Source organism: Ambystoma mexicanum, chromosome 14 (genome assembly GCF_040938575.1).
Source record: "Ambystoma mexicanum isolate Mex_15411 chromosome 14, UKY_AmexF1_1, whole genome shotgun sequence".
In the NCBI taxonomy this organism is placed as follows: Eukaryota; Metazoa; Chordata; class Amphibia; order Caudata; family Ambystomatidae; genus Ambystoma; species Ambystoma mexicanum.
In genome coordinates, this window is record NC_090940.1 from 599,717,270 (window position 1) to 599,743,746 (window position 26,477).

At 43.1% G+C, this 26,477-nt stretch overlaps 1 protein-coding gene across 1 annotated transcript in view; it reads right to left on the minus strand.

Annotated features, from left to right (window-relative positions):
* The window catches only part of PRIMA1 (proline rich membrane anchor 1), a 370,760-nt gene that overhangs the window by 143,600 nt on the left and 200,683 nt on the right, over positions 1–26,477 (minus strand). The window contains exon 4 of the mRNA XM_069637976.1: positions 6,782–6,908. Within this exon, the coding sequence (XP_069494077.1) occupies positions 6,782–6,908 (127 nt within the window). The remainder of the gene's footprint in view (positions 1–6,781; positions 6,909–26,477) is intronic.

The window sequence follows — 26,477 nt, forward strand, 5'->3', positions numbered from 1 at the left end:
TTCTTACTCACTAGCCATGGCCTTCGTCATGACCATTGGACATGGCCTTCGCCCATGACCATTGGCCCGGCCTTTGGCCGTGGTCCATTTACATGTTGCCCCAATAGCTTTCGTCTGGTCCCACTAGCCATGGCATTCAGTCGTGGCCACACTACGTATTACTCCAATAGGTTTCCTAAACGGGCCCATTAGCCATGGCCTTCACCATGACCATTGGACATGGCCTTCACCATGACCACTGGACATGGCCTTCGTCCATGACCATTGGCCCCGGCCTTTGGCCATGGCTCCTTTACATGTTGCCCCAATAGCTTTTGCCCGGTCCTACTAGCCATGGCCTTCAGTCGTGGCCACACTACGTATTACTCCAATAGATTTCCTAAACGGGCCCATTAGCCATGGCCTTCAGTCGTGGCCACACTACGTATTACTCCAATAGGTTTCATAAACGGGCCCACTAGCCATGGCCTTCACCATGACCATTGGACATGGCCTTCGCCCATGACCATTGGCCCCGGCCTTTGGCCATGGCCCCTTTACATGTTGCCCAATAGCTTGTGTCCGGTCCCACTAGCCATGGCCTTCAGTCGTGGCCACACTACGTATTACTCCAATAGGTTTCCTAAACTGGCCCACTAGCCATGGCCTTCACCATGACCATTGGACATGGCTTTCGCCCATGACCATTGGCCCCGGCCTTTGGCCATGGCCCCTTTACATGTTGCCCCAATAGATTTTGTCCAGGCCCACTAGCCATGGCCTTCAGTCGTGGCCACACTACGTATTACTCCAATAGGTTTCCTAAATGGGCCCACTAGCCATGGCCTTCGCCATGACCATTGGACATGGCTTTCGCCCATGACCATTGGCCCGGCCTTTGGCTATGGCCCTTTTACACATTGCTCCAATAGCTTTCATCCGGCCCGACTAGCCATGGCCTTCAGTCGTGGCCACAGCACTAGGTTTCTTTTGGGCACACTAGCCATGGCCAGTGGCTGCGGCATTTAGCCGTGTCCACATTCCATATTGCACCCCTTGACATGTTGCCCTAATAGGTTACCCCATCTCACTGTAGCTGTAAAATTCCACTTTTTTGTAATTAATGTAATTTTTTTAATGCTCTTTAAAAAAATGTTTTTTCACATAACCACAGTTCTCTTAGCAATGAACTACAAATAACCCTGGTTATCTGTAAATGTCTGCAAATAACCGAAAATGTTCAAGCTCTGAACGTAATCCCGGGCCACCCCCAACTCCCCAATTTCACATGGTGTCCTCCCCCTCCGGAGCACCCTGTCTCTAGCCTGATGCCATTTCATTCTTTTTCCTCCTCCAAATAGTATTTTTCCACTTTTCGTTTTTTGGCAAACCCTGGTTATTCCTGTTATAACCCTGGTTATCTCTCATCAAAACAAAACAAATTGGTGGCGTTTTCATTTCTGAAAAGCATATATGCTGCAAACCACAATGGGAGATAGAGCTATAATTTTGAAAACTACTGGATGCAATAACTCCAGCCCACTCCCGGAAATCGAGTCAACGCTTCATGCCCAGGTTGTTTCAGGCCTGGTCCAATTCCTTCCAGCAGTTTTTTGCTGTGCGCAAACATGTGGACTTTTTCTCTACGGGGAAATGTATGGGAGTTGGTAGAAAACTTTGTTTTTTTGCTTTCTTAATAACTTTTTAATTTGTTAACATATTGTTCCCGAAATTGCAATCCTGCAGACGTACAAAACTGTCTGCAAAATTCCAGCCGAATCCGTCACATGTGTCAAAACTTATTAGCGATTTGTTTTTTTGGATTTCCTATGTAACTCCGACTCACCTAAGCCATAGAGCGCCGACCGCCGCCCTCTAATATATATATATAGGTATATATATATATATATAAATATAATATGTATACCCTCTGATATATATATATCCACCAGAGTGCCAGGGGAGCAGTCCGGTGGTGATAGTGCACGGTATAAATATCCTTTAACATAACATAACATAACATAAATATATATATATATATTGCTCATTGTTCTATAAAGCTCCCAATAAGGTTGGATCTTGGCAACATAAGATCTGCCTTCTGAAAACAGACGTGATTGAGTGTACGCGCAACAGGCCGATCTCCCAACTTATTCCGCGGAGCTGAAGACAGACCCAGCCTTTGCTATAGCAACATAGACCATAAGCAGTGAGCGAGGAGGGCCCTATATTTAGAAAGGGCTGGATGATATTTATGACTCCTAAAGCGCATATAACAAAACAAAAAACAGATCCCGCGACACAAGCATGAAACAGATGGAGAGCGCGGCATCTGCACATCTGCTTCAGTGACTACGGAAACTAATTAGGTGGATTGGCGGAGGGATTTGAACTTGGCGTATGACCAAGATGATACTCAGTTCTAGGTTTCACAGCTGTATGTGATTAAAAAGTTTGATCGCCGGGTAAACAAGCATTTCTTTACTGTATCTCAAGGTTTAGTCATTCAACCTTTAAAAAAGTTTTTGATACTTTGTAAATCTGATGTAGTGTTAAAGTAAAAAGTTGTGAATAAAATAAGAGATACCTTGGTACATAATTGGAAGGCACTGAAGGCAAATTGTATTGTAGTTGTCATTCACGTAGCACCTCTTACCATTATTATCGTCTCAATGGGCTGGTGATGGGAACGCCCTCGGGGACCGAAGTCCAGAGTGTTGGAGGTCACGGAGTAAGATTAGAATGCGGGTGTGCATTTGGCCAAATAAGGCTTAGCAGGGCTGACCGGACCCTGGTAGAAAGCAACCGAGGCGGGTAATGTGCACCCAGTGCTTCCAGACAACTTTTGTGATGTGTTCGCTATGTTTCGATTACTCCTAATGGTTTAATCCTATAGCAGACTAAGCACACAAACTGCAAATAGACACTGGTTACCTACCGGCGCCTCCCAAAATCACCTCAACATGCAACGCGGAGCTCTTGAGTTCAACTAGACGTCTCCCTCTCCAACCAGCCATTGCCAGGACAGATCGCGGTCTTAGGATGGGATGTTTTCATGCTTACACTGTACATTTGGACGTCATTAATTGGAGGGGAAAAGGCTTCTCTGCATATGTAATGCGCAGAATCGCTAAGGACAGTTGCGGTTGTAACACCATCCCGCAGATAGCAATTTATTTTTTTCATTTTTTTTTCACTCCCCTTCACTCTATTCACAGATAGCAATTTCAAAATGCCAAATATATTTAATATATGATGGAGCTGGAGTACAGCACACAAATTATCTGTTTTCATAGGCAGCCAATCTGTTTTGCTCTATCGGGAGCTTTCTCAAGGCAAACAATGTAGGCAATGAAGTGCATTTGGTAAGCAGAGTTCAGCTCCATCATATGGTCGATGCAATGTGGCTGAACGGATAGCTCAAGCCCAACATGCTTGCCTTGGGAACGGACAATGTCAGTGTGACAGGGGTTCAAAACCCTGGTCATAATGACCATAGGCCTTCATCCTTCCAATGGTGAAACGTCAAGAACGACAAGCAGGTAATGATAACATTGATGGTTACGGTGATTAGAAGCAGTCCACTTGCATGAAGTACTATATGAATCAGTATCATTATTATTATGCCAGCTCCCCATCCCCTTTTTTTCAAACTAGTATTTTGTGGCTTTGTGGTTAAAGAGAAGCACGATGGTGTACGTCGACTCCCAATCCACTGTGCCCACTTTTCCGCTCACCCCTTTCCTCTGGCTATCATGGCCGCGGAAGCGAGTGGGCTACTGGTGTGATGGTCTTAATGTTGTGGGACTTTCCATTGACAAATGTGCTTATTGACAAAAGTACATTGTCAATTGCAGGACCAGGACCACCACACCAGGATCGAGGGTCTATCACATTGCTCTATAACCTGTGGCTCTCCAGCTGTTTTGGACTGTGGGCCCTCATTCCGAGTTTGGAGGTAATCATGGCGCTATTAGCGCCATGACTACCTCCAATACCGGTACCGAGTCCGCCCTCGTTCAATGGGGACTTACCGGTCTATTTCAACCTTTGTGGGACCGGTAAGTCCCCATTTAAAAAGCCATTCCCCATTCCCATTTGAGCCCTCATTGGGCTCAATGGGAAGGGGGAAGGCGCTAATAACGGTACCGCAAATTGTGGTACAGTTATTAGCTCTAAAGTCCCTTAACGGGTCCCGTCCTTAACGCCTGGTGAAACCAGGCATTAAGGAAGGGACCCACTAAGGGAACTCGGAATAGGGTGCAAAGGGATTACCGGCACAGGTGTCCTTACCGGTGCCCGGTATCCCTTTGCGCCCAACTCGTAATGAGGCCCTGTGTCTCCCATGACCCCTACCCCTTATTCATTATGCTGGCTAGGGTTGGTGTGAGCTGTAGTCCAAAACATCTGGAGAGTGAACGGTTGCAGACCAACAGCGGTACATCTAGGACACTCATTACATTACAAGCACAAACAGGATACGGTTCATTTACAATCGACGAAAGAGGATGTTTAATGAGATGAAAAACCATCCATTCAAGTGTTTTTAATTTGTTTAAAAAAAAACTCTTTAGGCCCTCAAAAGAAGATCAATAAAAACACCAGATGTAATTCACGTGGCACAGCCTTAATTTGGAGGGTCTCTTGCAGCATAGAGTTGGTAATCTCTTAGGTTGGTAACAGGAAATACTCTTTCAATCCATGCCTTAACTAGCCATTAAAAAACTTATTTTTTTCTCTAATCATCATTATATTTAGGATGACTCGAAATAGTTATTCTTTCCATCGCAATACGCCTTTAGAGCAGGGGTCTTTAACCTCTGGCTCACAAAATGCTTTAGATTACAACTCCCATGAGTTCTAGCCAGCATAGTCAATGGTAAGGGATAATGGGAGTTAGAGTCCAAAAGATCTGGAAAACTACAGGAAGCAGAGCCTTGGCCCTAACACTGAACCAGAACGGACTGGAGATCAGAATCAGCAAAGGGTCCGGCTCCCACAACGGGGAACATCACAGGCAACGACAAGGACGTCAGATCAATATGAACAATAAATCACTCAACATTGGCCTTTCTTACTAAATAAAACACAATATGGTGGCCCTCTCAGAAAGACCGTTCTGAAGATCACGGTGAACAAAAGTCAACCATGTTGGGCATAGAAGGGTTAACAAAATCTGCCGAATAGACCAGACCTCTCCACTCCCAATTTATAGCAATCCATCTAATTGGACAGTCACTGGTTGAGGGTCCCGCCCCAAGGCCAACCAACTAAAGAGAAGAGGAAAGACCATTACCCCACCCTCATATATTGTACCAAACTTCAGATGTACCTTCATCAGACAAATGCAGACAAACCCTAAAATGAGGGAACCTAAAGGGAACAGTGTCTAGCAACAGAGAAGTCCACCTGAAGAAGTAGACACCAGAGACCAGCGGAATTGACAGCTAATCCCGCGTGCAGAAACGCAGGCCCTCGAGAACAACTGGCCCACTTGACGTACACCCTCATCATTTGAGATCCATACCCTTCCGAACCTCCTACCGACACCTATACCCCAACCAAGAGATGACTTGCCGGGAAGCTTAGATCAACGACAGAACCGGGACAAGCATTCTTAGGCTCCGGGAGGCAAGAAAAGGTTCAGGTCATCATGGGGTCAATAGGATTGTCCTCAGAATCCCTCAATTCTTCCACACAAAGCGCTGCCCGGGCCCTCGTGTTAGACAGATAACTGAGACTTAATCGTCATCCAGGACATCGCTAGTGGCTTTAACTGAAGCCACAAGGAGCACTCAGCAATTTGTGAATTCATGCATGCAGCTTTCAAAAAACAAAATATGACACACACATATCAGTGTTGACGAAATATGTTTCTCTGGGTTTTCCAAAAATGAGTCCATGCTAAAACATTAGTAAATGATATCCTTTGCCAAAAGGTCTATTCAATTCCAGTGGAGAAATAAGTAGTCTAACTTTCTAAATGATCCTCAAGGGTAGCCCTAGGCACATCTTCAAATGAGGGAAAATCCATTTCTGTTTTGTACTTTAGTTTTAAAATATACATATATGTTTCAGAGTATAAGCTACTTTTAAGGTATTATTAGGAGTATGGTGGTCACAAGAAAAAACACATGCTATTTATAAAATCAGTTGGTGCTACAATGCTGCCTAATCCGAAATTGCAGGGGTTATCTACCATATGTAGTGCTTAGAAAATACTGCATATGGTTAAAACTCCATATTTACCACATATCGTATATATGCCATAAATCCCAACTCATAATTAGGTAATACTGCAGCTTTTAACCGCTGCCACCTTTTAATGAGGCCTTAATCCAAAACTCTGCAACCTTTGGCTCTCCAGCTTTTCAGACTACAACTCCCATCAGCCCCTGCCACTATAGTAAGGGGTGGGTATCATGGGAGTCGTAGTCCAAAACATCTGGAGAGGTGCATCTTGCGCACCCCTGCCTTATCCACGGAGACTGCATTACGAGCTCAACAGATACAACCAGAGAAGATCCTGTGAATGAACGCATTGAAAAAAGAAGGCAAAAAAGCGGTTTCCCATTCACTCTAAAGGATGTACAGAATACATAAAACAGACATCTACTTACAGTATACAAACAGCTGCTCATAGATGGGTCAAAGCATGGGTCAGAAGAATATGTGAGGAATTTTACTGACATCATCTTACACTGTAGTACTGCTTGAACAGCAAACTCCAAAATGGCCGCCAATTACTGACATGCTTTTGTGATTACAAGCCTAGTCTACACACAACAAAGCAGGGCCGTACCTTTTTATTGCTTTGTAGCAAATGATGATCACTACAAGGATGAAGATCACTGTTGCACAGCATATTGCGATGATAATGACCAGTCCATGCCACCAGGTCTCTTCAACCGTGGGAAAAGGTGTCGGATCTGTGAATAAAAGGTAAATGTTAGACATAGGTTCCAGTAATGATCAATTTAACACACTCTAAGCTCTGGGGTCAGATTTGAACTTATTGTCATTGCATTGTATGATACCGCACTGATTGTGGTTAAGCAATGCTGCTCTCCAACAGGCACATCAATGCTCTAGACACACTACATGATAAGAATTAACAGACATAACTCATGCATGACGTGTATTGATATCATATCTTTTCTCATTCAACCTTGGTCCTGCAGTTTTTGCCATTTCTTACCACTCTAACAGATCATTAATATTATTACCCAATAATCTACACTCATTTCAACTTCCTTGAAAGGATGAGTCTGTCTCACCAGGATCCCAATCTGTGACCTGCAGGTTAAACATAACTTATGGAAATAGGCATTGAACTTGCAGAGGTATATGGCAGCCATGTTTGTAAACAGCGGCCATGTTTGGTATACAGCGGCCATGTTTGATTGCCTCTTTAGACATCTCTCATAATGGGATTTAGTGGCGGGCATGCATACTGCTGCACAACATAATTATGTACAGTAGTACAGTGAGCACTCATCTGTGCCATTTAAAAAAAGGAATTGGTCTGGGTGACTCTAACTTAACCTTAACTCACACCTGGACAGGGAACTTCAATTCACAAAGCCGTTACTGCAAGAAGCTCTGACTAACTCCTAACGCATATCAGGAGTTAGTCCAAGTACTAATATCAGGAGGTGGGGATCGGCACACCCATTAAGAAATAACAGAAAATAAAATTGTGAAACACAATGATCAAACTTGACATTTTTTTCGGGAGTTTGCCAAAAAGTCAGTCGAAATAAATGTCATAGTAGACCATGTTAAAGTATGTACTGTGACAGAAATCTGCAACCTCTGTAGATGTTTGTTTGACTACGACTCCCATCAGTCTCAGCCAGTTTGGCCAATAGTGAGGAATAATGGTAATCATAGTACAATATCTCTGGGAAGCCACAGGTTACAGATCCGTGTAGTGAGAGAAGTGCAAACCCAAGTTATGGGATAAGACCGTCCCAGAGCATTGTATGGTCCTCCATTTTAGATCAAGCAACTTGAGAGGCAAATTCAAACTAAAAGTGCCACATGCAAGATGTTTCCCACAGTGGGGAAAGAGGACCCGTGTTAAATTCATGATTGGAAGGGTCCAAGTAATAATGCTACATAGTGCAGTGCTTTTTGTCATCAAACACCACAGCTGGAAGGGCATCACCGCCATGAGACTGTCGGTAGTTGCTTTACTTAAAGAGATGTATGCACTCAATATGGTGGGTCAGAAGAAGGAGGCAGACTCTGATAATCCATTTCACTGAAGTATTTATTTAAAGAAAAAGGTAAACGCATATCTTTCCCTATGCTGCGAGGTGTCCTTACCTAACAAAACTAAGGTGCTCGTCAGTTGACAGTGAATGTCTTAACAGAATCGGTCCATCGTCAACACTAACCCTTTTACCTGTTGCTGTTAGTTCTAACATCACTGGTTTTCCTATTCATTCGATATTGTGTCTTTATTTTGTCAGGTTGGCTTCTAGTGTTTGTTCAATCTCCTTTCATTCCTGCTGTTGTTTGGGATGGCTCCTCTGTACTTTGGATACCGACTTGTTCCACTTTGGCAGTAGCAGGGTGGTATCAACGCTGTTTTCTGGACTCCGGGTCCTCCACATGCGTATTGTGGTCACAACACCACTCTCTCCAGGTGTTGGGACACATCACCTCCAGCATTGTTTCTGTCCTTCTCAGTGTTACCAGATGCAGCGCGTCTAAGTCAGCTTCTCGCTTTCCCACACCAGCAGGACGCTGCTCTTCCAGTTTCTCCTATGGGTCAGTGTGCAAGCCAATTTGTAACTTATGGGCTTCTCTCTCTCCTCTCCAGTCTGCTCCCCTTTCATATATTACATAGCCGTGGGAATTCCCCGGTGCAGGCTGTGTTCCTTTTCTCTGTCTCCAGCGGCTTCTCTTCTCCTCTGCATGTCATCCTCCTCATCTCAGTCCTGGCAGAGTTATTCACAGTTTCCTTTTGACAATAACATATGCTGGTGTTATCTTCATATAAATCTTTAGGAGATAAGTTTACAGAGGTATTGTTGAAATGTTGTCTAGGGAGTTCGCACAGGAACAGGTGTGCTTGTCCACAAAGAGGGAGTCTCTCCAGGTGAGGTCCCTCTTGTCCCAACTCCTTGAGAGGGTGTTGCAGAGTGGGCTTGCCCTTTGGGAGAACGAACACATTCCTGCGTTTTGTCACATCAGGCTTCTTTTAAGCAGAATTTAAGTTTGGAGGCAGGGGTATGCTTTGAAAATTCTCAAATTGAGTCCTAGAAATGTCCATCATTTTCCTTCTTCTGGTCTTTGATGCTTCTGAAGAAGGTCTGATAACTGTAACACGTTAAGCAGTTTTTGTATGAGGCTATTTTTAATGTTCAAGATTGGTGAATGCATTTTTGTACATGATCTATATAAAATACATTTTATTTATTTAATAATGTGAGACAGTTTAAATATAAACTTTACACATATAAAATAAAACAAGAAGAGTTTATATAATAAAATTTAAGAAAAACAAATTAAAATTAAGTAAGATCAGGCAGAATTTGGGAAAACAAAGACCTCACTTGCAACTAATTAATAGCTAGCATCAATAGCTCTAGTCAATGCATACTGCATGTATATATTTCATTTCGTTTTTCCAGGTCTGTGATTTCCTTTCACCCATCCAGTAAAGTTTAAAGAGAAAGGAAGGAAGGAAGGAAACCCTATTAGGCAGATTTCACATAGAACAAAAAGGCTAGATGGTAATGCCCAATTGTTTTTCAATATTCAGCCATATACTATCCATAGCTATGTGACTTTTTATAGAGGTCGAATTTAGGCTGTGTTACCAGAACCATGATTCCTCTATGTGCTCCATATTATGCACCATTTTCCCATAGCACAGTTCATAGGTTTTAAACAAGGTAGGACAGGCTGTTAAAAGATGTAAGGCAGTTTCGTTAGTAGCAGTGTGTTTACACATTCGACAATGCCTTTCTTGCGGTGGCAGATGGTTATCAATCCATTTGTTGGCTAATACCGGTAAACAGTCAAGACGCAACATAAGAAGGAAGCGTCTGAGTTTACTAGAGGGACTCAGATTGAGGTACAGCTGAGATTTCAGGTAAGTATATAATCTGTACCGCATTATCTGGTACTTTGTGAATTTGTTCAAGTGATCGTAGTTCTCGAGCAAGTCCCATAAATCTACTCGTTTGGACAAAGCCTTCTTCGTTGCGTCGTTAGTGCTCCTCAGCGCAGGAATCCACCCAATATCCTTATATACATTTTCCATATGAGCTTTCAGATGGTAAGATGTCGCCTCCCTAGTGACTTCTTGATGTAAAGATCTTAAGAGGGGGTTTGATGGTTTGTTGATCATCTTCGAGTACATCCCCACTCTTCGTTTAAGCACTGTAGCTTTAAGGGAAATTAGCCCCAGTTCCAGTCTTATAATCGCCATGGGGATACATTGGGGGAGTCCCAGTATCCGCCTCCAGAATTTGCCCTCTATGACTTGAAGCCAGCTTAGTTTGATGTTTAGTATTGCCTCCAGACCATATGTAACCATGGGTACCAATATCTGCACATAGAGCTGGCGCACACCCCACAAAGTATAACCACAATTTTTAATTGCAAAGCGATGTATTAATACGGTTAGTTGTGCAGCTCTGGTAATTCTTGTTTGCATACAGGTGAGATATTCTCCTACAACGTCAACCTCCACACCCAGATATTTATATGAGGGGGTATATTTTATTTCCATCCCTTGCACAACTAACTTTGGTCTGGAGAATTTTTTACCGAGAATACCATTAATTGGGTTTTCTCACTGTTAATGACCAGATCATTTTTAAGGGCATAATCCCAAAGCGCAATAGCCGATCTAGAGAGGCTGCTAAATGTGTGGTCCATGATGATCAGGTCATCAGCATAGGCGAGCACTGGGCAGTGCTCAGATCCCATTCGTGGGGGGCAATTGCGTGCAGCAGATACCGCTATGGGAAGATCATATGTAAATACATTATATAGGAAGGGAGCAGTTACACATCCTTGTTTAACTCCACGATTCTGTATAACTGGTGCTGTCATATGGCCTTGAGAGTCCAACTTAAGTTTTGCCGTAGTGTTTCGATGTAAGACTCTCAAGTAATAAAGAAGTTCTTCAGGGCAGCCCACTAATTTTAATTTTAACCAAAGTTTGTCACGAGGGACTGTATCAAAGGCCGCTCGGAAGTCTATAAAGAGGGCATATAGAGGGGGTTTCCCATTAATATTAGCGCTGGTCCTGAGTAGATCCACAATCGTCAGGTTCATGGTGGTGGTATATCCTTTCCTGAACCCACTTTGATATTGATTCAATATACCAGTTCTGTCTGCCCACAGCTCCAATTTATCCAGGAGCATCGATGCAAATAGCTTCCCTGTGCAGTCCAACATAGATATCAGTCTATAGTTACCTGGTTCCAATCTATTTCCTCTCTTGAATATTGGGATCAGTATGGAGGTTTGCCACGAGGTCGGGATGTTGCCGGTCTCCAATACGCTGTTAAATTGGATTTTGATAAGGTTGGCCCCGAAATCAGGATTACTTTTCAGAACTGCGTTGGCTAAGCCGTTGGGTCCAGGCGCTCTAGATGATTTTAGAGATTTAATTTTGGCAAGGAGTAGTTCGTTGGTCACAACAAATGGTTTCTCAAGGGGGACTAGTTCACAGTTACTATACTGGTCCGAAATGGGTGAAGCATTGCGTCCCGACAAAAATTCAGACCATTGCTGGGCACTTATCGGGTTAACCATTGTATGGTGAGTAGTACCCTCACTTAATTTAGTACACCCCAGATATTTCTAGTGTTTTTAGAGCATACTACTTGAACCATCTGTTGCCAGCGACTTAATTTCTCAGCTCTTCTCCTCGTCTTGATCCAGGCGCGGTATTTATTCTTTAGGATTCTGCACTGGGCTGCAAAGTATTCGAGTGTAACAGAGGCCATTTTTGCTTTTCGAATAGAAGTTCTTAAAGTTCGTTTAGCATCTCGAATGCTTCTGTCGTAAGGTACGATCTTCCTTCCATCTTGAATCACTATATTAACATGAGTAGTCGCATGAGTTGATGCGAAAGCCGCGATCCATGATTCAATATCGTTAGCATTAAGTTTGATAAAGGATTTGATGTCATAAAGTAGGACGGCTTGTATTGAACGAGCCGCGTGTTCGATGTTTTTTGTGTGCCAACGAATAAGGGTGCCAGCTTGATTTGTCGTCATGTTACACATGGGGCTAGGGCTCGGAATTAGCCAATCGGCTACAAAGGTCAGAGTTAAGAGACTATGGTCGCTCCAAATATTCTGGGTGATCTCCATATCTTTAACGCAGCTAGCTGTATTTGGGCTAACAAATATATAATCTAAGGTACTGGTTACTGCGGCGTTACGCCAAGTATGTTTTACAGGACGGTCACTTCGTGTTCTTTCATTTATGAGTTCCAAGTCCCAGTCAGAAAAGAAATGTAACCAGTTAGAGCCTTCAGGATCTTCAATGTTATGTGTCATAAGCCCCTAAGGGTGAATTAGAGTTTTGAGAATAGTGCCCTTCGAACTCTTTATATGGCAGTTAAAGTCACCTGTGAAGATAACTGAGTTGTTCCCTGGTACCGTTATCCAATCACTAAGTAGCTTGTGGACAGCCTCCTGTAGTTTGTCTCTGTAAACAGCACCAGGTGGATTGTATATGGTTACAAGTAAAATTCTTTCAATGATATATCTTCATACGGGACAGCCATTTCCACTGCTAAGATGTTATCAGGCTGGCTAGTAGGAATTCGGCTGGATTTAATCGAATGCCTAACACCCACAATCAGTCCTCCAAAAGGTCTACCCCTGGGTCCCTTCTTGGCTAGAGACTGGTACAATGTATAGCCAATCAGGATCAGTGGGGAGACCAGCCAAGTTTCCTGTAAACAGATGCTCATGTGGTCTTTTAAGATATCTACTGATCCTTCCGAAGATAATAAATGATTAAAACCTCTACAATTCCAAGAGGCAATGGTATAGGCTCATTGTTTGTTTATAATTATTGGGCGGGAATCAGTCAACCAGCTCAAAACATTTTGTACGTCTGCAATCTGTACATCGTCCGTCTTGGGTAAGTTTGAGACCAAAGGAGATTTTTCCGGTGAAGAAACCACCTTCTGTGGGCAGCTGTCGTCTTCCGCTTCAGGGTCAGCGTCAATCTCAATGTCAACGTTCACCAGATTTTGTTTAAAACTTTGCAATAGTTGAGCTGTCGCCAGAAATTTGCAGTGAACCGCAGATACATTAGGATTGATAACTTGAAGTGGCTCCACATATTCAAAGTCTTCAGAACTGAGAACACGAAGTTGAGGTACAGAGTGGAGCCTAGTCATGAGAGCCGATCTTGTGAGCCAATTTCGCTCATGTTGCTGGTATAGGTTTTTAATGATACATATGCGATTATTAAGATAGTCAGTTTATGGGGGCTCACTGTTGGTAGGTGGTTTAGGGATGCTTGTTGCCCGAGGAGCCCTAATTGGGCTTTTATTAGGAGTAGAGGAGATCTTTTCCACGTCATTGTTAAGTTGAGACGATTCAAGGTCTAGCTGGTTTTCATCTGTACATATGGACTCAATCTCAGTATCGGGAATTAGCCAGCTTGTGAGAGTGCCTGGTCCCTTTGCTTTGCATTTTAACGCTCTTGTTGCTCTCTTTTTTGCTTTTTTTGTTGGTTTCCCCATCGGGGCAGTCACAGGTAAAGGAGAGGCTATTACGCATGGCTTCTTTTTCATGGCTGCTCTTCTGGCCAATTTTCTCTGTTTGCGTGAGAGGTATGCTGCTGATTCATCCGCAGGTTCAGATGTGGGCATAGGCTCAGTAAAAGGTGGTCACTGATCGTAAGCCTGGGGACCAGGTTTTCTTCTGCCCCGGGAATATCTTTGGCTCCTTCTCTTGCAGCATAGTTAAGAGTAGATTCTAAAATACGCCCACACAGTTTCAAAAGAATTTTTAGGGCAAACTGCAGAGGGGCCATTGAAGATTGCAATTCAACCAGGGCCGGCGTGTTCAAGGTAGAAACTCTACTGGACTCACTGTTGGTTCCGAGGCCAGAAGGCTCTTGAAACGGAGCTAGGTTAGGGGATGTAGATAGTCTTTCAACATGCTTCCTCTGAAAGGGCAATGCGCTTGGTTAGGAGATCTGTGAATTATTACCCGACTGGCGCGGGTGGGCTGGAGTCATAGCCCGCTGCATTGACAGGCAAAGCTCGAGGAGTGAATTGTTATCTGTCGTCATAGTTAGTAACTTCATGCGGTGCCACGGCAGGGTTATTCACAGGTTCCTCTCCTTCCGTCACTGTGGAATTTTCTTCAGGAAGTACATTGGGTGGAAAAAAGTCAGTGATGGCCCCTTTAATCGGAAGTTCTTTCCTTTTTGGTTTTACTTTGCCCATTGTGCTCTTTCTCCCGGTATCTGGGATATAGCTGTTCCGAAGATTATAGGTCCATTGTTGGCCTTGCCTGTAGAACGGCATATAGTTTACCCAGTTAGTCAGGCCCAGTCAATTTGTCAATTTGTATTTACAAAAAGTATCCTTTAGGGTTGTATTTTTGTGAAGAAGGAGACCCTCACCTCACCCTATCCAGGGGGGGGGGGATATCTGTGCGGTCTCGACTTTATAACCGTTACCTGTAAGTTTACTCGGTGAATGTCTTAGCCTCTGGGGTATAGTCGTGATCAAAGGGCGAGCCCCGCAGTCTCACGGCTGAACTCAGGCAATGTTAGTAGAATGAGAAGAAAAGAGTCCGACAGATGATTAAATCAGAGAACACAGTACCTGATAATCTAAGTCGCTCGACTCGACCCTCGGTCCCGCGGACTGCAGACTGCTCCCTTGTCACTCTTTTCGCGGTCCGCTTTGCGGGGGAGAATGATTAAGAGTTCCAAGTCCCGAAAGCACACACCTCCAAACAATGGCAAGTAAAGAAACACTGCAGCAGTTCACCCGGCAGGTACTGCAGACTGCTCCCTTGTCACTCCCTTCACGGTCCGCTTCGCGGGGGAGAATGATTAAGAGTTCCAAGTCCCGAAAGCACACGCCTCCAAGCGCACGCCTCCAAACAATGGCAAGCAAAGAAACACTGCAGCATTTCACCCGGCAGATACTGCAGTTTGCTCCCTTGTCACTCCCTTCATGGTCCGCTTCGCGGGGAGAATGATTAAGAGTTCCAAGTCCCGAAAGCACACGCCCCCAAGCGCACGCCTCCAAACAATGGCAAGCAAAGAAACACTGCAGCAGTTCACCCGGCAGGTACTGCAGACTGCTCCCTTTTCACTCCCTATACATTTTATACAAACTTCAGTGAGTAACATGTTACTTATTTGTTTATAAATGTGTGTCCATGTAATGATTGAACACTTCATCAATATCATTATAAGGGGAGCATTGGCATTCACTATCGAACTGTGCCATTTGGTTTGGTGTTTGCAAAATAAAAGCATATGCCCACCTCATGAAACTGAGATTAATAATTCAGTATCTGCCTTTATACACCAGCCTTGGATTATTAACCACTGCACAGTGTGGAAAGAGGCTTTCTATAGACTGAGAGGTAATAACTGTGCAAAAGAAACAAACAGTCAAAAAGAAAGAAGAAGGAAGATGCTGTTTCTTTGGCCAATCATGTGAACAGTAGAATTCCTAAAATGTTATGAAGGTATGTTTAATAGAATGTAAGTATTGTTTTGGATGCATTTTATATATTTCTTTAATTTTTCATCTTTTTGAAGGAATGTGATATGAAGAAGAGGGTGACAATGTGATTCACACTATTAGTAATGTCACTGCTATGGGACCCGATGGTATAATACATACATTGGGCCTCATTACGACCCAGGCGCTAATGGGTTAATGGCGCCGTAAAAGGCTGCGGCGCCGTGAAACACTTAGCACCTAATTACGAGGTTCCTTTGTGGGACCTGACCTTAACGGCTGATTTTACCAGCCGTTAAAGTAGGGACCCGCAAAGGGACCTTGCTGCTAAGTACGGTGCCGCAATTTGCGGCACCGTACTTAGCGCCTTCCCCATTCCCATTGAGCCCTATGGGGCAAAAATGGGAATGGGGAAGGGCCACAGCGGCATGGGGAATTACCGCCCCGCCAACCTCGGAATGGGGTGGTAATTCCCCATTCCGCCATGGCGGACACCGGCATGGACCATGGTGCTAATAGCACCATGGTCCTCCGCCTGGGTCGTAATGAGGCCCATTGTGTTTGTTTTTTATACTAAAATATTTTCAGCGTTGATTTTCATTTGAATCTTTGAATAGTTTGAATGAGTGTTTTAAATGGGAAAAACCCTTTTCTATAAAAACCAGGACATCATTAAATGGCAAAATGTAAACAGGCTACATCTCTGTGTGGCCTCCTCACTGGCTGTAGCATAGAAGGGACATTACTCATTGGTTGCATTGGTGTCACAAATGTCCCTTCAAATGCCGGCAGACTTGTTTGGCTCACATAGGGCCTCATTACGTCTTGGGCGGTAACGGTAACGCTATTAGCGCGGGTGGTATTAGCCCTACCGCCGAACTCCCCGGCGCTAGTAGCGCCGGATCACGAGTTCGGCGGTAATGTAAGTCCCCATTCCCCACTGATCCCATTCGGGAATGCCCCATTCCCCATTGGGCTCAATGGGGAATCTTCGTGCTAATACCGCCGGCAGATTTCGCGGCAGCGGTAATAGCTCAAATTTTTGGCGGATTTCCCCCAGCTCAGAGCTGGGGCGAAATCCGCCGAAGCCCTGATTCGGCGGACCCTTAAATCCGGCGGTAATAGCGCTACCGCCGGATTTAAGGGTTACCGCCGAAGTCGTGATGAGGCCAATAGGCAGTCCAGCACATATATTGTAGTATTCCAGTGGGGCAGTGCCATTGTCTTTATCAGACATAGCAAGCTGTGGCTAACCTGCAATTGTGTGCATCTTTGCAGAAGTAAGAACACATGGTTGGAGGTAGTATATTTGTATTGACTATAGGTAAGGAACACCCTTACTACAAAACATTGTTGCTATGCCCTTTTTCTGATAGCCATGTTTTACCCTTCTTCTTATAAACAATCAGATGTGCTGCTACTGTGCACTTTCTAGAAAGGGAATCATCCAACATAGATTGAAAACATGGCTTGGCTGATTAAGCAAACACAGTGCACCTTCCAAGTGGATGTATGCTTTGATGCAATGAAGCACAACATCAGCCCATGCGCTGAAGTCAAGGTGGCCACTTTTCAGTGGTGTGAGGATAAGGAGGGCTTTGTAGATTTACACTCAGAGAAAGATATGCCCACTCAGCCTAAGGATGCACGGATGAGGTGCGTACAATGAGTGATTGCATCAAGAGTGATAGCATAAAGGACACTCTACACCCCCTGCTTTGCATACTCTTTCAAAACTAAGAAGAACATCATGAAACAGTATCCACCATGCGCCACCTACTTCTGGCAAAGGAAACAACATACACTGGTGGCTGACGTAGAGCCTGGGGGGCAAACTCTATAACACGTCTCCTGGCATACAGCTGCAAGGATGGAAGCAGGACATATTTATTATGAAAGTTGAAAGACCTTCATAAAAGAACAATACATAAATTAAACATAAATAAAATGACATAAAACATACATCTCACAAACAGAAATAGCTAATTAAAAACATATCGTTTGGACTTGCAATATCAAACTGTTATAGGGCTCTTTCTAAAAAAAAAACAGTGCATAGCAGAAGCAACATGTTTGTAAGGATGGTGGATGCATGTCTGCTTGAAAAATGCCAGCATGCAAGACATGATTGTCCACTAGTCTTTTGGCTGAGAAAGCACTCTTCGTTAATTGGCCTCACTTGCCAATTGGCCATTGAAATGCTCAGCTGGTCCCTGCTAATTCAAAGTGCAAAAGAGTGCTCTTGCGGCTATTGTGTGTGAATGCAGCAAAATACTTTCTGTATCTCATATTGTCAAGTTTAACTATATGTCTGTGACTGTCACTTAGAATGACCGGTTCATCCCACTCCTCAAACATGCGGGCTGGTGAAGGGACCAGTGCCCTCTCATAAATAAAAATTCATGGAGGGCAAGTAATTCACAATAGTTGAAGTATCACTGTGTTATTACAGCAGCTCAAATACATTACTGAGGTGAACCTTCACCTCTCACCCTTAGCAACCAAGTGTAAACAACTAAGGCATGAGGCATCTTAGCCTCCCTCTCGCACAGCATTATGTGAAAACAGGAGGAACCTGAGGACACCTGCCGCTTTCCAAATGTTTTGTACTACAACTCCCGTGATCCCTAGTTTTAGTGCAAAACATCTGGAGAGACGCAGGTTACAGACGCCTGATCTAGGCCAGGGTTATGGACTAATGAGCCCTATTCCTAACCACAAGAACTAATGCGAAAGAGCAACACATCTGGAAAGCCACAGGTCGTAGACCACTGGTCCAGGCTTTTGCATTCAGACAGACATAACAGTGGGAGCTGAGGTTTTCCATACACACTTCTCCAACTCTAGCTCCCTCAACAAACTGCTGTACGTTCCTCCAATGCCGGTCTTGCACTCCCAACACATCAACATGGAATTCAGCGTCATTTTCCACACTGTCCAATCCTCTCTCTTTTCCTATGAACCCACAGACAGCACACACGTTGAAGACACTTCAGCCACTCATCAAAACCCAAGCATGACTACCCTTATGTTTTACCACTTCCACTCAGTCATCCTGTGTTGCTAGACATTGCACTATGGTAATCAGCCAATTGCCCCATGATAGAGAACTATATTAGTTGGTGAAAGGAAAGACACAATGAGAGACTTTGTCCACACCCATACATTTTATTTAACAAGCATGCATCAATCACTCACCTGATGCCTTTGCATGTGGGTAACGTGTGATATTTTGCTACACGCTGGGGTCTACAATCTGTGCCTTCCCAAATATGTTGTATTAGGACTCCCATGAGCCCCCCCCCCCGCCCACATCACTGACTTTTCTGGCTGGGTCTGATCTGAACTGTGGTTAACAAATGAATAATCTGGCGAATCAACGATTGACCCTCGCTGCTGCGTGAATGACCGGCTTGGGGATTGGGAAGATGCCGATGGACTCCAAGTGGAGATGGGTAAAAGAGAAAGATAACACCCGATTCACCCAGCGGCAGATAATCTAAGCCAGGGGTCTCCAACATGCAGCTCTGCAGATGTATTTCACTGTAACTACCATGAGCCCTCACAATTTACTATGCTGGATAGGGCTGATGGGAGCTGTAGTTAAAAACATCTGGGGAGCCAGAGGTGGAAGACTCACGGTCTCTAAGGTTACGTGTAGCATGACAATTGACACAGTATTGTTGACATTTGTTAGAAGATCGTGATAAAGTGGGCCATGCATTGACTGAAGTAAGCTCAAGGCCTTTCTTCCAAACCCTGAAGCACAGGGTGCTCTGTCTACATGCGGAATAGATGTGGGTTTGGGGACGAATAAAAGGGTATCAAAGCTAACGAAGCAAGAAACAAGAGGCCAGAAAGACAAAATGCTGGAAACGTTGATAAAAAGTAGGGGAAATTAAAAAGAGTGAACTACAGAAAAGCAAAACGAGGGGAATCAAATGAACGCAAGCTAAAATCCAGACAAAGGTGACAAAACAAAGAACAGGAGAAAGATTGACAGGAAATATATCTTTAGAGAAAGAACCAGTCATTGACAAAGCTGACAGCTTCAGTCGTTGTGTCGGCATTAGCAATATATTCACCAATTGTAAGATATTGTAATCACAAGCCCAGCTACTAAGAGTGGTTTAGTTAAATCCTAACGCTACCAATAACAAAAACGAACAAATGCAAATATGGGTGGCAGGAAGTCGAAGACCCAAAAATACAAATGGAGGAACTCAGGGATTTATACTATGGTGTGAAAACCCGAGATTACCTAAACCACTGAACTACCATAGTTTACACTATAGATACAGGCTCGCAGGTCTGATGTACTTATAACAGAGCTGACCAATTCTTCATCTCAATTCTTTATACAAAATATATTTTATTTTATTGTTATTTTCACTCTCTACAAAAATATAATTTGTTTATGTGGACCAAAATCACTAGTAAGTATTGTCTCCCTTGTGTAAGCCTTCAAGAGCATGTAAGTGATGTATGCTAAACTTTTTAAATGCCCTGCTAGCAGGCTGGGTATTTATAATGTATCCATCCTGAAACACCATATGACCAACTATAACTAATATCTACAGTATATGTAATGAATTTGTTCCTGATAAATCACTAACAATCAAGTGAACAGCAAACAGAATTGAGTTACAAGGTATGTGTTTTGCCATTAATATGGATGATGGTAGCACGGGTGAGTCGGTGGTGCTCCTTTCTACAGTGTCCTTTTAGCATTGACGGGATCATATCTGAATTATTTTGCAGATCCCTAGTCTGGTGATTAGGTGCATCAAGCAGACTTGTATCGAGTACACGCCTTGTATTCAGACAAGAAAAAGGTATTGTATAGGTTTCAATACAGCCACATCTGAAAGAATGGTCTGAACATGAGGTATATATTAATGCCTGGGGTTTTTTTGGTTATATTACTCGCAGGTCTGATTCAAAGAATGGAGTGACTTGGAAATTGAGAATCAATGGACAAGCAAGAGTTTGCTCTGTGCGTGTATTGTAGCACAATAGGGTGAAGGGATGCAAGTCACAAATAATATTTACTTATTTATTTTTCTGTATGCAATTATTTGTTCCACATAGGGTGTTCTAAATTGTTTTAGTTGTTTCTCCTGAGGAAGATTTAGTATTGATAATGGCCAAGAACCGAAACATGTTGAGTATGTAAACAACAACACAGTGATTGTGTTGCCTGAAGTGTATCCAGCGACGAGAAGCTGTTTGTTTTTTTGTAACATATAAATGTAGTTGTTATAATTACATGTCATTTACTTGTATTTGGGAATTAACGTACACAAATTATATGTGTTTGTTTCTTTCCCCCTATCCTTCGGCTCTATCTATACTTTAATACATTTGGGGTATGTTTATATCATTTTAATCTTCTAAACAACAATTGTAGTCCCGCTTTTTTGTGGCAGCCCTACTTTTTATGTCTCCCAAAAAAATGATATTTTTGCAGTGAGAGAAAATAACAATAAAATAAAACATATTTTGTATAGAGAATTGAGATTAATAATTGGTGAGCTCTGTTAAAAGTGTATCAGACCTTCAAGTCTGTATCTATGGTGTGAACTATGGTAGTTCAGGAAGTCAAAGACCTCCACACACTGTTCTGTGTTTAAGACGTGACTTCCAATTCCACTTCAATTCCACTCCAATTCCACTCCAATTCCACTCCTTGTGGCCACGTTGGGACCTTGGACAATCCTCTTGCCATTGTTTCTTCGCTTTTATCCACACACTTAGAACAAAGTAGAAAGCCACACAATCCTAAGTGCCTTCTTAATTAACTATGGGCTTCCACATGTGGTCTAGAAAATAGATTACTCCCAAAATGATAAGTATGGAAGTATTATGACTTCCAAAAAAAAAATATCACAATTATGTTTACTGACTCCCATCATTTTCTCTGGTACTGGTGTTATGTTGCCTTCTAGAATATCAAATTCTCCTTATACTCTGCATCATATGATATAGGTTAACACGAGTATAATGGTATTCATGTTAACTTATTGCAAAAGGGATCTTGAGCCAGACAAATTGGCAGGAAATGTGATTGTGTATTAAAGTTACAAAGAGACAACCTGCCACAGTATGGAAGCAGCAGAACTACGGAATGACCACATTGCTGATTACTTATTACACAGCACTAACACAAATAAAAAAGATTGTTAAGGACCTACAATTAATATTCAGCAGAGATAATGAACTAAGAGACATTTTCAAGAATTCTCCCTTGATGGCGTGCAAGTAATGAGAAATCGAGCTCAGTTCCTGATCTGAAGTTTATTTCCACTGGATCAAGAACAACTAAGACCTAAAACATGCACATGCAATGTAAAGTCATGTGAAACCTGTCAACATATCTGTGTCAAATGTGTCATAACAACCCATAAGAATTAAACAGCACATATATATACAATTGCCAATTATCCAATGTTATCTACCTCATCTAATACAAGAAATGCCCACAAGAAATGTATGGAGGTGAAATTACCAGGAGCTGGGTGAAAGAACGAACTACATAGTTAAACCGTCTTGAACCACAAAGCAGAAACACCAGTGGGTCACGACTACACATAGGGTGGGACACACAGTAGGATTTGTCAGTGACGTTATTGAAAGCCGGCCTCTCAAAAACACATACAGAAGAATGTGGGAGCTCAAGTAATTAAAGATGCTCAACCCAGAATACAAAGGTCTGACTATACATACAGAATTGATGGCATACTAGGACCAACTATGAGCCCAGCACTGTCAACTCAGTCCCATCAACAGCACCGCCAGAAGACGACCTGCCAGTACCACCTCTCACCAGCAGTTGTGGGACACTGCTGTTAAGGACCCTAATGGGTGAGGACACAAACATTGTCAATGTCAGTCTGGGGTGTATGATGAATCGAGCAGACAGAGACTCCCCTCTTGGGGATAAGGACTCACTTTCCAATAAGGAAGTCTCTTCTTCTTATCCCCCAAAATCCAGTGCAATGTTATTAACTGACAGAGAACTAATTCATACATGTACTATTGTAAGGTAATACCAGAAATAAACAGTATCAACCTGATACTGTGAAGAGTAAGAACGTGAGAGGAATGAAGAGTGCTTGCCTGTAAAGTACTGACACGAAGAAGCCAACAGGAGGCATAGTGAATATGGCCACACACAGGAGATAAGAGAGCATAAAACAGAGTAAAAAAGTAACTGAAAGGAGAAAGTAACTGCAGAAAAAATAAGGAGGGGGCATTTTAATGAACGGAAGGAGGGAGTTGGTTATGGGGCATCACTCATGTATTATAAGCAATAGAAAAGCTATAAAAAAAAGCCAAAGAAATATGTATGTCTTCCTTGAGCTCCATGACCTTAAAAGTAAAGGGATTTGATCTGGGCCTTAATATGTGTCTGGAATTCCTCAGTGACTTCCAAATTCGTAACAACAATTCCGATTGTGGTCTCTGGCCTGCTACAGAACTGCGTGATGCACACAAGAGAGCGGGAAAAAGACTGATGCGCTTCTCCCTGGAGAAGATGGAGATGCGCCACGCAAGGGCAGGAGGAAAGGTGAGTGTGGTGGGGTGACGTGACGGTGGGCCATAGGGTGTATGCGGAGGAAGCTGCAAAGTGGGAACGAGCGATGCGTGGTGGATATTGAGAGTGAGGTGGAGCTAAGGGGGTAGACACAGAGCGGCTTTGCAGGTGGCAACCTTCAACAAGTAGCGGTCCGCAAAGTCCGTCTTTCGCATGAGCGTTATGGACTGAAGTGTTTCCAGCGTGTCTGCTCCCAAAATGAACACAAAAGAAGGTAAGTGGACCTAGATCCGACCATTCATTGATAGGTACAATATATCATCTACAAGACATCTTTTTCAGCTGTAGTGTTTTCTCTTACATACCATCAATAATTAATGTAGAGTTTTCTGCTCATAATTTCCTTATAATCATCTCCTCCTGATGGCTTAGCTCACCGATTGCAATAGTCAGCAACCTGTGGTTTATTCAGTAAATTATCAGCCCCTAAACGAGTCGGCAACCAATTCCTGGCCATGCAGAACAAACGCGGACCCTCAAGTGAGGATCTGCCAGCTCCATCAGCGTTGGAGTCTCACTGACGGGTACATCTTAAGCCCCACCTCCCCAGGTTCCAGAGGTCCATTCCCCAGTTGAGATCAAGGAGACAAACATGTCATAAACATGAGACAAACATGTCAATAACATACAATGTTCTTTACCCTTGAGCAACAAGGAGTGAGTTGTGCTTTTCAAGGACGTAATCAACACCTCTGTTGGCCCTACTGTGCGGGGGACCAACCCCTCACCAATCAAGGGCAGCAGGAATCCAGGGCCCAACACCATGTGTTGCAGCCCCTCCATAACCACCCCCCCCACCCCCGGACGCCCTGCAGATTTCTCCCACTGATGTTGTCCAATTGTTTGCAAAACTACAAACTCATCAAAAACAAAGCTCCCTGCCAATAGCTAAGTCCCAACGCCCTTAAAACAGAAGCTAACAATGACATCAAAAGACAAACTCTCAGGACATGAAAAGGTTTCTACTTGTTCTGCCCCTTAAAATATCCATCCCTTCAATACAGCTCAACTAGCAGGTACAATATTGCCCCTATCTGCCTAAAACCTCCCCTTGGCTGCCCTGAAATGTTGAGGAAAGACAAACGCCATTCACATAAACCATATTCAAGATTACAAAATGTTCAAAGCCCATCAGGAAATGTCAACTTGCATATCCTTGATGAGGGGACAACCCCCAAATATATAGGCACCACCCAAAAGAAGGGACTAATGTGACAAATCAAAAACCAGTGGTATCTAGAAAAGTAACACAATTAATGAAAGAAGACCTTGCATGCTTAGATCAACAGAACAATGTTTATAGCATGGGAAAGTTAGTAGAAACATGACAACTAATGATAACCTCTATGGTCCTATTTGGTGTTGCAATTGGGCTTTGGATGACATCAGATGCCACAAGAAGGTGTCAGGTCTGCTTAAGTGATAATTACTAGTTTCCCAGTTGTATCAGGTGGTAACAGGGGGCCCAAGTTAATAGACCCAAGCAAGGCAAGGGCCTTTACCGTGGGTCCGACCCATTACCGGCCGGTACAGCCCGGAGAACGTGCTGGTAGTTATTGCTATTCACACCCCGGGTTTATGTTTCAGGGAGCTGACAGAAAGGTATTTGTTTGGAACAATGTGTTACAGTGAGTGTGTAACCCGTTGTCCCAAACAAATACTCACCCAAATTGGACACCATGGAAATGGAAGGCGGGGCTCTAAATAGAGCCGCTCGTCCATTTTCATAGCGGCCTAGGAGCCAGTGAGGAGCAACACAACGGCGCTGGAAAACTAAATGGTAACTGGGTGCCGGTGAGAGGAGGAACCAGCGGGGAAGCCAGGGAGAGGGAAATAAGATGGCAGGCAGGTGCGAGCCGGAGTGAGGTTGCCCAGAATGGAGGCTTGGATCTTGTGCTTCACCCCCCATTCAGAGCAACATGTACGGCTGCGGCTCACTCCCCAGGACCTAATATGAAGTACAGTTACTGTAAGAGAGGAGTTAAATTCAATATTGCCAAGTCGGATATTCTTCAGAGGAAACATAGATACCATATATGTGAAATGTTATACTTTTGACCGTATATTGGCCCGGTATTTTGAGAGATTTCTTTCTAAAACACTAATAGGTATCTATCTCAAACTAATACTTAATTTGGTAGAAACTATAAAAGTATTGGGTTTGACACAGCGGACACTCGGTCAATGTGGAGCGGGTACGCGAACAGGTCACTACAACATCAATGAATTGAGTGCAAAGCTTTTGCCCAAGAAAGAATACAATATCTTGCCAAGAAAATGTTGTACCGAGGGAAGTTTGAATTCAGAAATATCCTGGATCCATACTATGGGTGACAATAACCCCTCAGTAATCATCAACATCATCAACTTACTTTATTCGGCCAGCAGACCCTCAAAGCACATCCTAACAAAGACATTTCTAGATTACCACTACATTACCTGAAGTGAGAACACAGCAAGTGCAAAACACAAATAAAATATGAATCACCCTCTAACAACAAATATTCAGGATACTTAAACTAAAGAGTCGAACAGAACCCTGACTGGGCAGCACGGAGCACGGAGCAGGGGACGGATCTATGTTCATAGTTCCTCAATAACCCGCAATAATCTCAGAGCAATAGTATCGGTTTTGGATTGATATAGCTCAATAGTTCAAAAGAGACAGGATAACAGGGATCAGAGTGTTATAAGTAAACTCTATGATGATTTAGGTTTTATTTCATAGCAGTGATATCTAAAGTGTTTTTAAAAAACTATATCATATAAGCAAATTGACAGAAATTAATCCAGATAATCAAATGTGTCATATATATATATATACTAAACTCATGGGTGGCATGGTAGAAGGAATAAAGTGTGACAACAAAATGGGCCCTGAAGCAACCTTTTCTACACTGTAATGATTTCCTTCTCGTTATTGTTGGTAATGAATATATAAAAAGAAAAATAAGTGGCCATGTGCAGTTGTCTACTGTATAAGAAGTGTTAAGTCAAGGGTTATATTACCTTCGTCCTATCTCCCCTCATATTTTCCGACCATGACACTCATCTTCAATAAAAAGGCACACACATAAGAGATGCTAATATAATAGGATCTTCATTGGCAGAAAACAACTGACTTTTCACTGCTTTTGCAGCTTAATCATGTGAAGTATATTTAGTCTATTCTGTGCAATAATTTCCAAAACT